Genomic DNA, 13296 nt, shown 5'->3' with positions numbered 1-13296 from the left:
CTTGCAGAGTGCTCTATTTTATCACCAGAGTGCTTTCGTCATAGGTCTTCTGGAAATTGTAAATTTTCAAATTATCAAAAACTGCAGTCTGGGAATTATAGCCTCATGAGTTTATCATCATTCTCCTGCAGCATGTGGCTTCAGTGAGGTGCGAGAGTATAACCCTTCCAATGTGTGAGCATGCAGAGAGGAAGGATAAGCTAAAACATTTGGCATAACTCATTATAACATTTATATGTAACTAATATATATAACATGTTATATGTAACTAATATATATAACATGTTATATGTAACTCATAATAACATTTATTATAATCATTATTATAGCTATAACATTTGGTATAATAAGGGCATTAAGTAAAAGTTGATATAATTAAATAGGCAACCACATGAAGCAAATACAATGATAAACAGCTGTTGGTTTAGTTGCCAAAAAAAAAAAGGCAAATGTCATGTTCATTTGGTTATGCCAAAGAGGTAGGAGAAATGCTTAGGAGAATTCTGTCTCTAGTCCTACACTGGCACAAGTTTTTTTATTTTAATTGCTCCTGAGTAGGAGGAAGATTTAAATAAAGATATACAGGATGAGGATTGTCTTCTGAAATTTTGATGCAGTTCAGTAAGACCCTCAGCAAGTTGCCTCTTAGTTTGATAGGGAATGTCTTTTCCTGACAGGTCCCTGGAGCAGATTCCCGGGGTGCTGTGAAGCCTTTCGTCCGTGGTTTGTCTGGTGCTGTGTCCCTGAGTCAGTTAACCTGGGGATGGTTTCCAGGCCAGATCCTGCAGGCTGCAGAAGGAGTTAAGCAAAACAAAACAAAAAACCAACCCTGAACAAAGCCTACCTAGGAATAATAATTAAGTAGGAATGCATTGTATCTTGTTATAAGTGCTTTATGCTTGTCTTTAAAATCTAGTTGAAGAAGTATTGTCTGGTTGTAATGCTTTCATGATATGTGTGTAAAGATATGAATCTAAAAGAGATTGTGATTATTTACTTTCTGTTTATTATTCTAGTTCTTTCATCATGAAAGTTCTTGTTTGCCCCTAGGGAAATGTAATTTTAAATACTTTGCCAAATCTTCCTGTAGCAGGGAAAAAAAAAATATTTTAATGGTTATTCTGCTGTAAGGCATTGTCTCAATTGTTTTACTGTACATCTGATGATAAAGCCTTTTAAAGAAACACTTAAAACCAGATTTTCTGTATGAATGTAATAAGAATATTTGAAAACTGCATTATTCAGAATATATAAAACAAATGCACATATGGAAATAGCTGTCAACCAATTACCATAATTTTAAAGGGCTTATTATGTTGCCTTTACTTACGCATCTTGGGAGAAAAGGTGTCTGTTCACGTAAAGTTGGATTTCCTGTGAAGAAAAAAACCCCATTATCATAAAAGGTGGCATTTATAATTGATTGTGCAGTCTGTTCTGAACTTGCTACTGAAAAGTAGTATGAAGTAGGAGTGTGTGACAATGGTGTTACAGTTTTGTCACAAGCCATTGTCGCTGGAACTATAGCATTTCTCTTTTGATGGAAAGAGAACAAGCTGGAGAAGTCTGATTTAGATAATCCTATTGGAAAGTCCATAATCGTGGTGAGGAAATGGTTATCAAAGATTTCTAAAGGCAAGATTAGCAAGCACTGTGACACATCATGCACTTCTCTTGGCAAAAGGGTTTATCCAGCTGTGAACTAGAGTGGAGTCTCTCCAAGCTCTACCTGGGACTTCAGTTTTGCTACTCTGTTAAAGTAATGGGCATAGGTAGTGTCCATATCAGAGGGGGGCATTTTCAGGTTGACTTGGGGCTGTAAGCAAGGCTTTGGGTAGAGCCAGCTGAGCATTTCAGCAGTGCAGGATTTTAGGGCCTTAAGCTCCATCAGTGGTCATAGGCTTCTTTGCCTGACAAAAGAAGCTGCCTGATCTGTGCAGCTTTTCAACCTGAGCAGGCTTTGGGACCAGTGGAGTGTGCCTGAACCTGTAATCCTGACTGGACAGAGCTGGTTTGGCACAGCCATACTGTGTCTGAGTGCCTTTGTAGTTAATCTGTAATACAGAAGAACTCTGCCTGTGAAGAACCAACTTGATTTAGTTTCCTTTTAACTTTAAATGACATTTGAAGCTGTTTCAAGAACTGAAAATCCATTCTTTTCCTTTCCCCCTGAAATGAATTATTTATAAATATTTCTCCACTGAAAAAAATCTTACACTTGATTTGACATATTTGGCCGTGCAAGTGGTTGCACGTTTGAATATTCTGCTTTGGTGTTTGACAAAGTTTGAAGGGGGGGGTTGTTTGCTCAAGTCCTGGTCATTGTAAATCATGTCTCAGTTATGCCTCTATGACAATTAAGAATGAAGTCAGGAGGTGGTACTGCATCTGGAGACCAGTCTTTTAAGACCCAAGATCTGAGTTTTGGCCTGATGCAGCAACGTTGGTTTTAACAAGAAAATTTACCCTTGATTTCAGTCAGTTCTCTCATTAGTGAATTGAAGGCTGAAACCACTGATTTTCCTGCACATGTTAACTGTTCTTTGGGTTTCAGTGTTGCTTTTCTTTCCAACCTGTCATAAATGTGAAAATGGCTCAGGTGGTGCAAATGGGTGCAGGTTCTGTTTCCCACTTGCTGGATCGAGGTATGAATCTGTCGTCTGCTTTGACATGGTGAGATCTTTCACTTGAGAAACAAAGTGCAATTTTTAAACCAAAAAGTTCTGAGCTAACCAGCAATAGAAGTGAGAGGAAACTTGAAGTTGTTTCCCAAGTGTGGAAAATCACGTTTAGCTGTGCCAGCAAAGACCTATGTATAAGTGCTGTTTAAGCTTCCTAATTCATGTGACTGCATCGTTTTGAAGTGCAACTCAGCTGTCAGAGAGAATGACAAGCCACTGGAAGTGGTCACCTTTCCAGCTGGCATAGTGCTCCCAGAAGAGGCTATGCATCTGTCCCTCGAGAGACAGACTTAGAAAATGTTTGAAGCTTTGACAAACTCAAATGCAAAGAACACTGCCTTAAACATAGTTTAAGATTACTCATCTGAATAGATAACTGGAAAAGCGGTTCTGCATGTACTGCTCTGGGTGGATTTTCATTAATGGGTCTGATAGGATCAATTGGAGGTGGTGCATCCTCATAAGTAAGGAAGAGTGAATAGGATTTCACTCTGCAGTACAGAAGGTGGCATCCAAAATTGAAAAGAGAGTATGACAGGGCATCTATTTGCGACTTGTTTCAGTAGCAACAGAAATATTAATAATGCATTCACCTTACATAAAACATAGAACTTTAATTTCCTTCTTTTGTGTGTGTCTGAAGGTCTTCAGGCCTCAGCCTCTTGGTTGTTGTTTTGAAAAAACCTGATCTTTCAGGGACAGGGATGATGTGCATTTCTCTTGGAGGCTGAATTTACTTGCCAGAGCTAAATGCTCAACTGTTATTTGCATACAGATTTGCATAGAGTGCAAGGACTTTGATCTTGACAAAACATATATTTTGCAGAACAATATTATCTTGAGAGCGATTAAAACTTGCATAAACAAAGGTGGTGTTTGTACTGGCAAACTTGTCTTACTGCTTTTCATACTCTCCCCACCCCTTGCTTCCCCCTCACCCATCCACTGCTGATGTCATTGCTGCAGCTACAGAGATCTTGGTTGCTTTCAGATGCTGTCACCTGCATAACAAAGCAGTGATGGAGCTGTATCATTTCTGAGCCTTCAGAAGTGTTAACAGATGTTCTTGAAAGCCAAAGAAGGTGTGGCATGAGAGAAAGCTAAACTCGCTGTAGAAGCTGCAGAAGCTAAGAGAGATTAAATGTAGATGGTAGGATAAAAGCCTGAATTTCTTTTTATCTCAAAGCTTCATAAAATTGAGAACTTTTTTATGTTCCAAAGCTATTTGAACTATGTATGGGTGGATTTGGAAGGAAGCTTGGTCTGCATGGTGTGAGCTGATAGAGCTGTAGATGTGTCACGCTGGTGTGTAACTTCCACTTACGAATTCTTGCTCAGCACTTGCTCAGGGGCAGAGTTGTGCTGAAAATCTCACCTAGGCAAAGTGTGATTTCAGAAGTCACTTCAAATTGTATGACGATACTGGTGAGCTTTAGATTGCACACCATACTTTAAATTGCACATTAGAAAAACGTCTTCCCCGGGAGGGTGGTGGAGCAGGTTAGCAGAGAGATGTGCAATCTTTGCCCTGGGAGGTTTCTAGGTCAGCCCCAAACTAGCATTCCAAATAGCTCCCCTTGGAGGGGTAGGTTGGACTGGATGACCTTCATTCAGAGAGAGATCCCTTCCAACTGCCATTTCAATGAGTCTGAAAAACAACACTTTTCAGGAGAATCTTGTGAGAACAAGCTTGCCTCAAGAGTGTCTGTTTTGTTGGGACACTTAAATAGTTAATATGTGAATTCAGTCACGTATCAAATAATGGGCCAAGGACGTTTTCACTTTGTCAAGATGAAAGATCAAATGTTTTTTCATTAGGACTGGCTGTACTGTAATGCACAAGTGAATAACCTTCAGGAGTCCTGAAATTCCCTAGATTTCTGACAGGGATTGGCAGAGTTTAGGGTAGTCATGGGGGTCCTTCACAGCCAGAAGAATAGCAAAGCAGTACAGATAACATGAAATATTTTGAAGGTAAGACAGACACAAAGGTAATATGTTCAACTGTACAGACTTTCCCAAGTGATTTACCAATTAAAAATAGTAGAAAGAAAAATTGGACATATTGCAACATAAAACTTGGGATGGGTTTGATGTAATGTTGCTTTTTCTTTAGTCGTGTTTTAAAGTACTTGGAAAATACTGTTGGTTGTTATGAGTAGTCTGAAAAGCTTTCTGTTGGCTTTCCAGTATATCACAATATTAATTAAGCTTGAGATCAAAAATAATAATTTTGTGTCTCTCCCCCTTTTTAACCATACCGCAACAGATATGTTACATTAAGTGTGACAGCTCTGCCTGCAAGTAAACAGGGTCCTGTCAATCAGAGCTGTCCAAAATTGAAGTCAAAATGTCTGGCCTACTCTTCTCCATGGAAAAAGAAATCCCAGCAGGAGGCTGAAGAATGAAAAGTATAATGGGAAGGCATTCTATGTGACACCATGGGAAGAAGTGGTATTTTGCCACATTTTTGTTGTATTTCTGTGGTGCCCATTCATGGGCATTACAGAAGTGATTTCCATATGTAGGGAAGGGCACTAAGTCCTAGTCTGTATCCTTGGTGGGCTTTGGGAGCTGTTTTCACCCTTAGTGGGTAAGATGAAATAGGGGAAACCTACATGGACAAACCTTAACCAAAGCCATTTCATACTGCAGTTATAGACGATTGTGTTGCTTTGATTGATGTGTGTTTTAAGATAAGGTTTTGCTTTAATGCCGTAGTTTTAGCTTTGGTAATAAAACTTGTTTTCCCAAGGAAATCTTGAATAGAATTTCTTGAATTACAAAGCATTTTTAGCAATAGCTTCCCTGCAGCTGAGATGGGAACAAAATCAAATTTGCAGCTTAATATTAAAATTTGAATGATAGAATGATCTTGTGGTACAGCGATCTCTGAATTCATAGATCTTGAATTTGCTTATGCACCAGTTACTTTCAGAAAGGTATAGAAGTGCATTTATAGTATGTAATATTGTGCTTAGTAGAGAATTGGACTCTAATTTCTTGTCAGATACACTGGTTGTACAAGAGGAAGAGAGTTTATTATCTCCAGTTTCACTATACTGTTTAAACCATGGAGCCTTTCTTCTTAGTAACTGTTCCTTATTAGAAAACCCAAAGCTTTTACAATAGACTTTGATCTTTAGTGTAAAATGGAAGGAGGAGGAAAGCTTTCACACCAAAATGCTAATAATGTTCTCTTTGTAAGTACCTTTGTATTGCATATTAAGTGGATCAGCCTATCAGTCCATGTTCTGCAGCTTTGTAGGCATCCACCTTCCCATAAACCAGTCATCTTTGGACTGTGGTGTGGACTATACTTTTTTTCAGCTGGGGAAGAATGCTGTTTATCCTTTGTGGAGTATCTGCCCTAAGTGTGGGTGGTTCTGTTAAACTAAAAGCATGTGTGTGGTAGGTGCGCTGTCAATACACCGTTTCTGTATTGTTAAACGGGTTTATTGTATGAGCAATACTTACTCTATAAATGCCTGATGCCTAATGATTATATGATTGTGTTTTTACATTGTAGTTTGATAAGTGGAGTGCTTGTTGTTGTATTTGAGTCTCCTCACTCTCTCCAGGAAAAAAAAAGAATTAAAATCCAGTGTCCTAGGACAGACTTGTATCTTTTAGGTAGGGAAAAAAAAAATCCAAATAAAAAAATCAAGACACCCAAAGCCAACCAAATTTTTCCTAGTAAATTATGCTAGAGTTTTGCATTTTTATAGTCCTGTTGAGTGCACAGTGACAGGGTCAACAGGCATGTGTACATTTTTGAACTGTTTACAAGTTGCTGAATTCTAGACTTTCTGGATTTTTTTTTCTGCTTATTTTTATTGATGCTTTCTTAGTCCATTCAGCAGTTAGATGTCATTGTAGTGGGCTTCTGGGCATTCTGCTAAGTCTTCAGTATTGTCAGGATGCTGGATGAAGTACAAGGGAAAATGCTTGTCTGTGTTTCCTTGTAAACTTTTGTAAGTAATGTATAACCTCAGAAGTGAGACCACCCTTATTAAAGTAAGAACACAGCTAGATGAAAACAGGACTGACTCACTTTCCTTGACTGTGTGTACAGGTGGGTAGAATGTGCAGAGCACCTCAACATGCAAGAACTGTAAATATCCGTGAATTAATAAGAAAATCTGAGCTAGAACCATGGGCTTTTGGCAGCTAAAGTGTCTGTATTTAGTATTGTAAAACTGTGTAATAGTGTAAGTGTTAAGATAACTGAAGATAGGCCTTTTCTGAGGAGTTAAAACTGAACAAAAACGGTTTGAAGTTTCAGCAGCTCTGCATTATTGCCTCTCTTCCAGTTGATCCTGTAGGTATAATGATATGTTTGGCAGAGCCGTGTTCCAAAGCACAATAATGTGTGGTTTTCCACAGCTGTTCTCATCCTTTTAAAAAAAAACCCACTGTGTGTAAATTTTGGAGTTGGTTTTATATCACCAGTTGATGTTAATTTGGTTAAAATGTAGTAAGATAGAGGAACATGTGGGGGATGTGACTAAATATTATTTTTTCATAGACTATACTATGGTGAAGTGGATTGTTAATTTCCCAGGTTGATTTCTGTGAAAACATTATTTCTCTGTATGAAAAAACCTCCCAAAATATAGATACTCACTTGCAAATCAGAGTTGAGGTGGAGCAAGTGCCTCATCCTTCCTTGTGCTCCTTTTTTTTTAGTGTTTTGCTCTGTGCATTGCTCTGCAAAGAACAAAGCAGTGTAGCAGCAGTATTTTCCCCCTGCATTTTAGAGAAGATGCTTGTAAATGAATCTAAATGGAGATTGTTATGCTTTGATACCAGCTGAAAGGAAATCTGTGTCCATGCTTCAGAGTACTTGCTAGGCAAGATTATTTACTAAGTCACAGACTTTTTACATGAGAGTCTGAGAACAGCCATGCTGTGCCTGCTCAGAGAACAGACAGGATTTGAGCCTCTGACACTTATGACAAAATGAAAAGTGATTTTGTTTTTCCTGTAGGAAAATAGAAGAAATGTATTTAAACTGATTTGTTTGCTGTTGTCATGTAATTACTTCTTTTTACTTACCTCCTCTCTCTTTTTCTTCCAAGTTTGTGCTGAAGCTTTCAATCCAGATGAAGAGGAAGAAGATACAGAACAAAGGGTAAGAGTGAGGGAATCACTCCATGCATGGTTCTCTCTACAGATTGACAGGCAGATGTACATTGCCTTTTCTTACCACTTGTGCTTTTTGTGCTGAGCGTGGTGTGGTGACGTTGATAAAGTGACATTGCTTGGAAATTTTGAGCCACTTTGTCTCATAGACTTTTTTAGTCACTACAGCTTTAATACAATTTTACTTCAAAGGACTTGAGAGCTGTGCTTAAGTCTAACATGTTTAAAATTTTGGCTATTTTCCTTTCTTAATTCTCTTAAAGGCTTGTTGAGGCAATTGCTAGATCATCGATGCTATTGAGAAGAATTAGTTAAGCTTTACCACAGCTGTTTCTTCATGGGTGCTTAAAATTCCTCACATGCTTTTTTACTGTCTTTCTTGTCAGAGCAGTTCTGCCTGGGTAGGAGAAATGCTTGGTTGAAATATTTTAAGTCTGCAGCCACCTGTTTTTTCTCTTGTTCTTGAAAGCTGGGAATTTCTAGGAATTGCAAATCCAGATACTGTAACTGTATTTCTTTACAGATGGGTTTGTGTGGCCAAATCTTGTAGCATGGTTGGTGAGAATCAACGTTTTTTTACTGGACTTCTGGCATTCCTTTCCACATTCCGTCGCAAGGATGCTTACACTTCTGCAATGAAAATCTAATTTAATTTCTCTAAAAAAAAGAAGGGATACTTCATAAATACACTTCATAAATAATTTTTATATACTATAAAAAGAAAAAAAGACCATGAATCTGTCTGGTTATCTAAATGTTTGTAGACTTGGACACATTTATTCCATCAAAAGTCTTAATTTTCTTGACTGATGATTCAGTACTCCATTTTCTTTTAAACAAGGATCTGAGACCTGCTTAACTTTGGAAAATAACTTTTTAGAAATGCCTACTGATAGAACTGGTCTTTGGAATTCTTGTTATTCCAGAAATAAGAAATGTTAGTTTGGTGCATGTCAGGTAATTGATTTTTTAATGTATTTTCATGATTAGACCCTAACAAGTACATATATGAACATTTTTATGATACAGTGAGTATTGATTCCTTTAACCTGATGTTTATAAATGGAAGGAAGTAACAAAAGATCTCAAACAACAAAGCTTTTATTTAAGCAATTTTGTTAGAAAAAACCACGCTTCTTCAGTAACTTCTTATTGGATGGGTTGAGACTCATACGTGTGATACATGGTATAAACTCCCTGTGGGCCAACAGTAAGTATACTGGGACTAATATAGCCAGAGTTTAGGAAGAAAACTGTTCACTTCTTCCTCTGTTTCATGTGCTCTCAAGCTTTGACTGCGGCTGTGGCTGTGTTAGAAGGGAAGGGAATGGAATGGAAAAGGCATCCTCTTCTTTCTTGTCTTTTGTGACTGTTACTTTTAGTATGTTAATTGTCAGCATAATATTTTTCTTATGTATCTTTAATTCTGTTTTGCATTGTGTTTATATATATATATATAAAAAATACTGTTTATGCAAACAAGAGAAAAGGACTGTATACTTTTGACAGTTTAATTGTGTTCTGCTTTTTCATGCTGAAGTTTAGTTTGTAATCATATTTCTTTGTTGTCATGACTGTTCTGTTCTACTTTGTTTTAAAGGTAGTTCATCCAAAAACTGATGAACAGCGATGCAGACTGCAGGAAGCATGTAAAGATATCCTGCTCTTCAAAAACCTAGATCAGGTAATAGCATTTTAAGGAAATCTTAAATTCAGTTAATTTTTTGTTAGGTACAGTTAATATGATCTAGAAGTCCAGACACAGTTTTTAAAGACAAGAAGGTAGGATTCTATTTAAAAGATAAAGAATATTTTCAGTGTAGTGGTGCCTAGAGATACTGCAATGATAATTTCCAACTTCAGGAGTGCAGTAAATATTTCAAGTGTATCAGCAGCATGGAGACTGGCTTGCATGTTCATGCAGTGTATTTTTAGAAACTCAGCTGTGATCTACATCTTCAACTTTGAACATCTGGTCATTGAAAATGCAGCGAAAGTATATTGTTAATGGGCTTGGGAATTGCAAAGATGGTAAAGCAGGTCAGCATCAAGGCAAGGCATTTATATGGTGTCATCTTTCTTGGCTTTCACAGCTTCCCTGGCTGTGCTGCCTGCAAAAAAAGGAAGTTTAGTTGTGGCTGATCAGGGAAATCCAGCTGGAGCCTACTGTGCAGACCAGCATTATCCCATTTTCTGTGTGGGCTCCACATCTGTACCTGTCCTGTCTCATCTGGGGCTGGAATTGCAGCTTCCCTAAGACACAGACTACCTGGGGAGATAAGTCTATGGAGAGTCTTGTTCAGTATACTCCTGATCATGACTGAGGCTCTTAGATGGTGACCGTACAGGTAATTGACTAGTAGATCATGGTGCAGTTTTTAGATATACATACAATGAAATACACGTACTGTCGACAGGAATTGATGTGTGTCCATTGCAGTGAAGCTGTGAAGATTATACCAAACGTGTGTGTGTGCTTTGGCACTGAAATACTATGAAAATTGAGCCATTTGGACATAAATTTGAGATAATGGCTCTTCTGTGATAGAAGTCTGGTTGTCTGCATTATTAAACTTACATTAATAAGCTGGAAAGGAGTGAGGTGCTAGTGGAAATCAACATGTAATATCAGTATTGTATTTTTGTACAGTAAAATGTACAAAAGCATGGTGCATGTTCCAGTTCACTATCCAGACCAAATGAAACGAACTCACCCTTGCCCAGCAGTAATGCTAAGGTGTGTTTTCTGATAGTTCACTTTTCCCCTTCCCCTCCTGTTTGTTTTCTAGGAGCAGCTGTCTCAGGTCCTTGATGCCATGTTTGAGAGGAAGGTGAAACCTCAGGAACATGTGATTGACCAAGGTGATGATGGAGATAACTTCTATGTTGTTGAGCGGTAAGCAGCTGTGCCTGTAAAATATAGAGGATGTTTCTTTTCAGCTTCTTAGAAATGGCAGGGAATGTTTACGTGACAGTTTCTGAAGGAAAATTATTTGTTCGGTTCAATTTTTGTGCCCATCAGCATGAGCACAGCTTAAAACCAGCCATATTACATGTTGTCTCTAGAGCAGGTTCTATTTTTTTCTGAAGGAAGGAGGGGGAGAACCAGCAAAAGTAGCACTGTGGTAAGGGGAAGGGGTAGGAGATTATTTTCAGGAAGGAGAATATAGGAAATAAAAATCCATGGTAGTGGCTACCATGGAACAACCTCGACTTTATCCAATTAGTTTTGATGACTGACTTCAGAGAGAGTTGGGGTTGCTCTGCCTCTGTTGGTCGTGATTTGTATTTGCAGAGCTTAAGGTACCATTTTGGAATTTCTTGCATCAAGCAAATTCACGTCATAATTTTGGGGATCACTTATATGTACAACAGGCATATAATAGATACATGTGTGCATGGACATTTTGAGTATCTTTTACCCTTTTGAAAAGAAATCTGACTAATGTTACTTTGAATAACCTTATCTAAAGAGTAATTAAGAACATGGATTTATTTCCTTCTGCACAACTGTAATATTAAACAGAATATTACTGAGTGATTTATAAATGTCTGTTGGAACATGATCTTAGCAAACTGCTTTTGGTGCACTGTTATCTTGCTTATCACTGAAATAATGGCACCATTAATATTGTATGAAATGCTTTCAAAGCAGGTCTTCAAGACAGGTTGTTGCTTTTTGAATTGCTACTTATGCTGTGTTTAAGGAATTTGCAGAAGAATTTCTAGGTTAGAAATTGTTCGTTTGAAATGATTTGTGTTCATTTTAAGGACATTCCCCTTTCTGATTAGTGTAATTACAGAACATAAGGCTGCAGCAAATATATTCCAACCATATGCCCATTCCCCTGTCCTCTGCCGTACCAACCCCTTAGGCCTAAACCAGTGCCCCATTTCTGCACTCTGGTATCTTCCTCAACTGCTCTCCCTCAATCCAATCCTATGTCTTTGGCTAGGCAGGCCAAGTCCCTGCTCTTGCCATATTCACCAGAGAGATCAGGCTGTTACAGATAAGAGTAAGGTACTGCAGATCAGAACTTGTGGGAGCCAGAGCCACTAGTTCTGCAAAGATGAGATCTGTGCAGAACAGTGGTTCATAATTTTGAGGAAACATACACTCGGTTTGGCAGCCTCTCAAAAATGTTAGATACCATCAGTCTATCTTGATTTGTTTCTGTGCAAGGCTCTTATCCTGTTGGTTATCAAAAGCTCCCTGCTATGAGTTTTAGCCTAAAATGAAGAAGTGAAATGGAACCTTATCTTAGATATTCAGGTAAATGCTTCTATGGTCTCTGTTCTACTGATGTAATGTTATTCCACAACAGGTTTTTTCTGTCAAGAGATAGTTGTGTTGGTTTTCAGGCTTTTAGGTTTTTGTTTTGTTTTATTCCCAAGTTAAAAGTATGTGGCAGAAAGGTTGTAGAGTGGAGGAAATTAAATTTGGTGTTGTCTAGTGACACCATAGCAGCCTTTGCGGTGAAGTAACTCGGCTGTAACTCTTTTGTTGGCTATTAGGTTATTAGGAATAACTTCTGCAGTTAGGAATTTTCAGTCCCTTCTCCCTTTCCAGTCTTCCTCCACCTCCCACTCACTTATTTTTTCATGCAAAAGAATAGCAGAATACTGGACCTTATGGAAAACCACAATATTTCCACTTGTTTGCAAGTGCAAGTTCGGAGGACTCTGGCTCTTTCATGAGTAGGCATGTCTTGTTACTCCCAAGTAATTAATGCCTAAATATTCCTGAGGATTGGTTTCTTTCTGTCTAAATGAACAGTGACTTTGTGTTCTGGCACAGGCCTTTTTTTCCTTGTGCTTGCAGTACTTCCTCACCAGATGGCTCGTGTCAGTGTCTTTCGCCATGCACAGAGGGGCAGCAGGCAGGGCAGATGCAGCCTGAGGATGCAGCAGGTGTTTAGTGCCCTCTGCATGGAGGGGAGAGCTCAGAGGAATGTGCTGCATGGCTGAACATGGGATGCTCATCACTGCTGAGGAGGCACCTGCTGGGTCTGTGCTGATGGACCAGTCATCACTCAGGAGGGGCAGCATTGGCCTCTGCTGCCTCTTGGAACAGACTGATCTACAATCTTGCTGAGCTGCTTTTTTGCCTTTTTTTTTGCCTGAGGGTTTTATATTTTTTCATGTCAGTACTTTTCACTTGAGTCCTTGGGCTTGTAATGATTACCATCTCAACAATTACACTTTGGTCTGTTTTTATTCTTCTTATCTTGCAGGGCTTTAGCTCATGGACTCTCTCACAGCTCAGCAACAGTTTTCTCAGTAAAGCTGAGCCAAGGTCACCCAGTGTTGCCTCACCAGTTTAGTCCTTGGGCTAAAGACAGCTGAATGCTTGACTGAAGGTTACGTGGCTATAGTTATTTGGAAATAAATGGCACTAGTAAGTGACTTTCAGGCTGAAAGATGGGGAGAAGTTGTTGTTGCTTTTGCTTAAGGTGCTCACATCTGGCTC

The 13296-nt window shown here is 38.6% G+C and overlaps 1 protein-coding gene across 1 annotated transcript in view; it reads left to right on the top strand.

Annotated features, from left to right (window-relative positions):
- Positions 1-13296, top strand: part of PRKAR2A (protein kinase cAMP-dependent type II regulatory subunit alpha) — a 60876-nt gene that overhangs the window by 33025 nt on the left and 14555 nt on the right. The window contains exons 3-5 of the mRNA XM_042015617.1: positions 7763-7815; positions 9427-9510; positions 10616-10722. Coding sequence (XP_041871551.1) covers positions 7763-7815; positions 9427-9510; positions 10616-10722 — 244 coding nt within the window. The remainder of the gene's footprint in view (positions 1-7762; positions 7816-9426; positions 9511-10615; positions 10723-13296) is intronic.

Source organism: Corvus kubaryi, unplaced genomic scaffold (genome assembly GCF_017639235.1).
Source record: "Corvus kubaryi isolate FWS band 111438036 unplaced genomic scaffold, C.kubaryi_AGA036_p1.0 136, whole genome shotgun sequence".
Lineage (NCBI taxonomy): Eukaryota > Metazoa > Chordata > Aves > Passeriformes > Corvidae > Corvus > Corvus kubaryi.
This window is presented reverse-complemented; position numbering and strand designations above follow the sequence as displayed.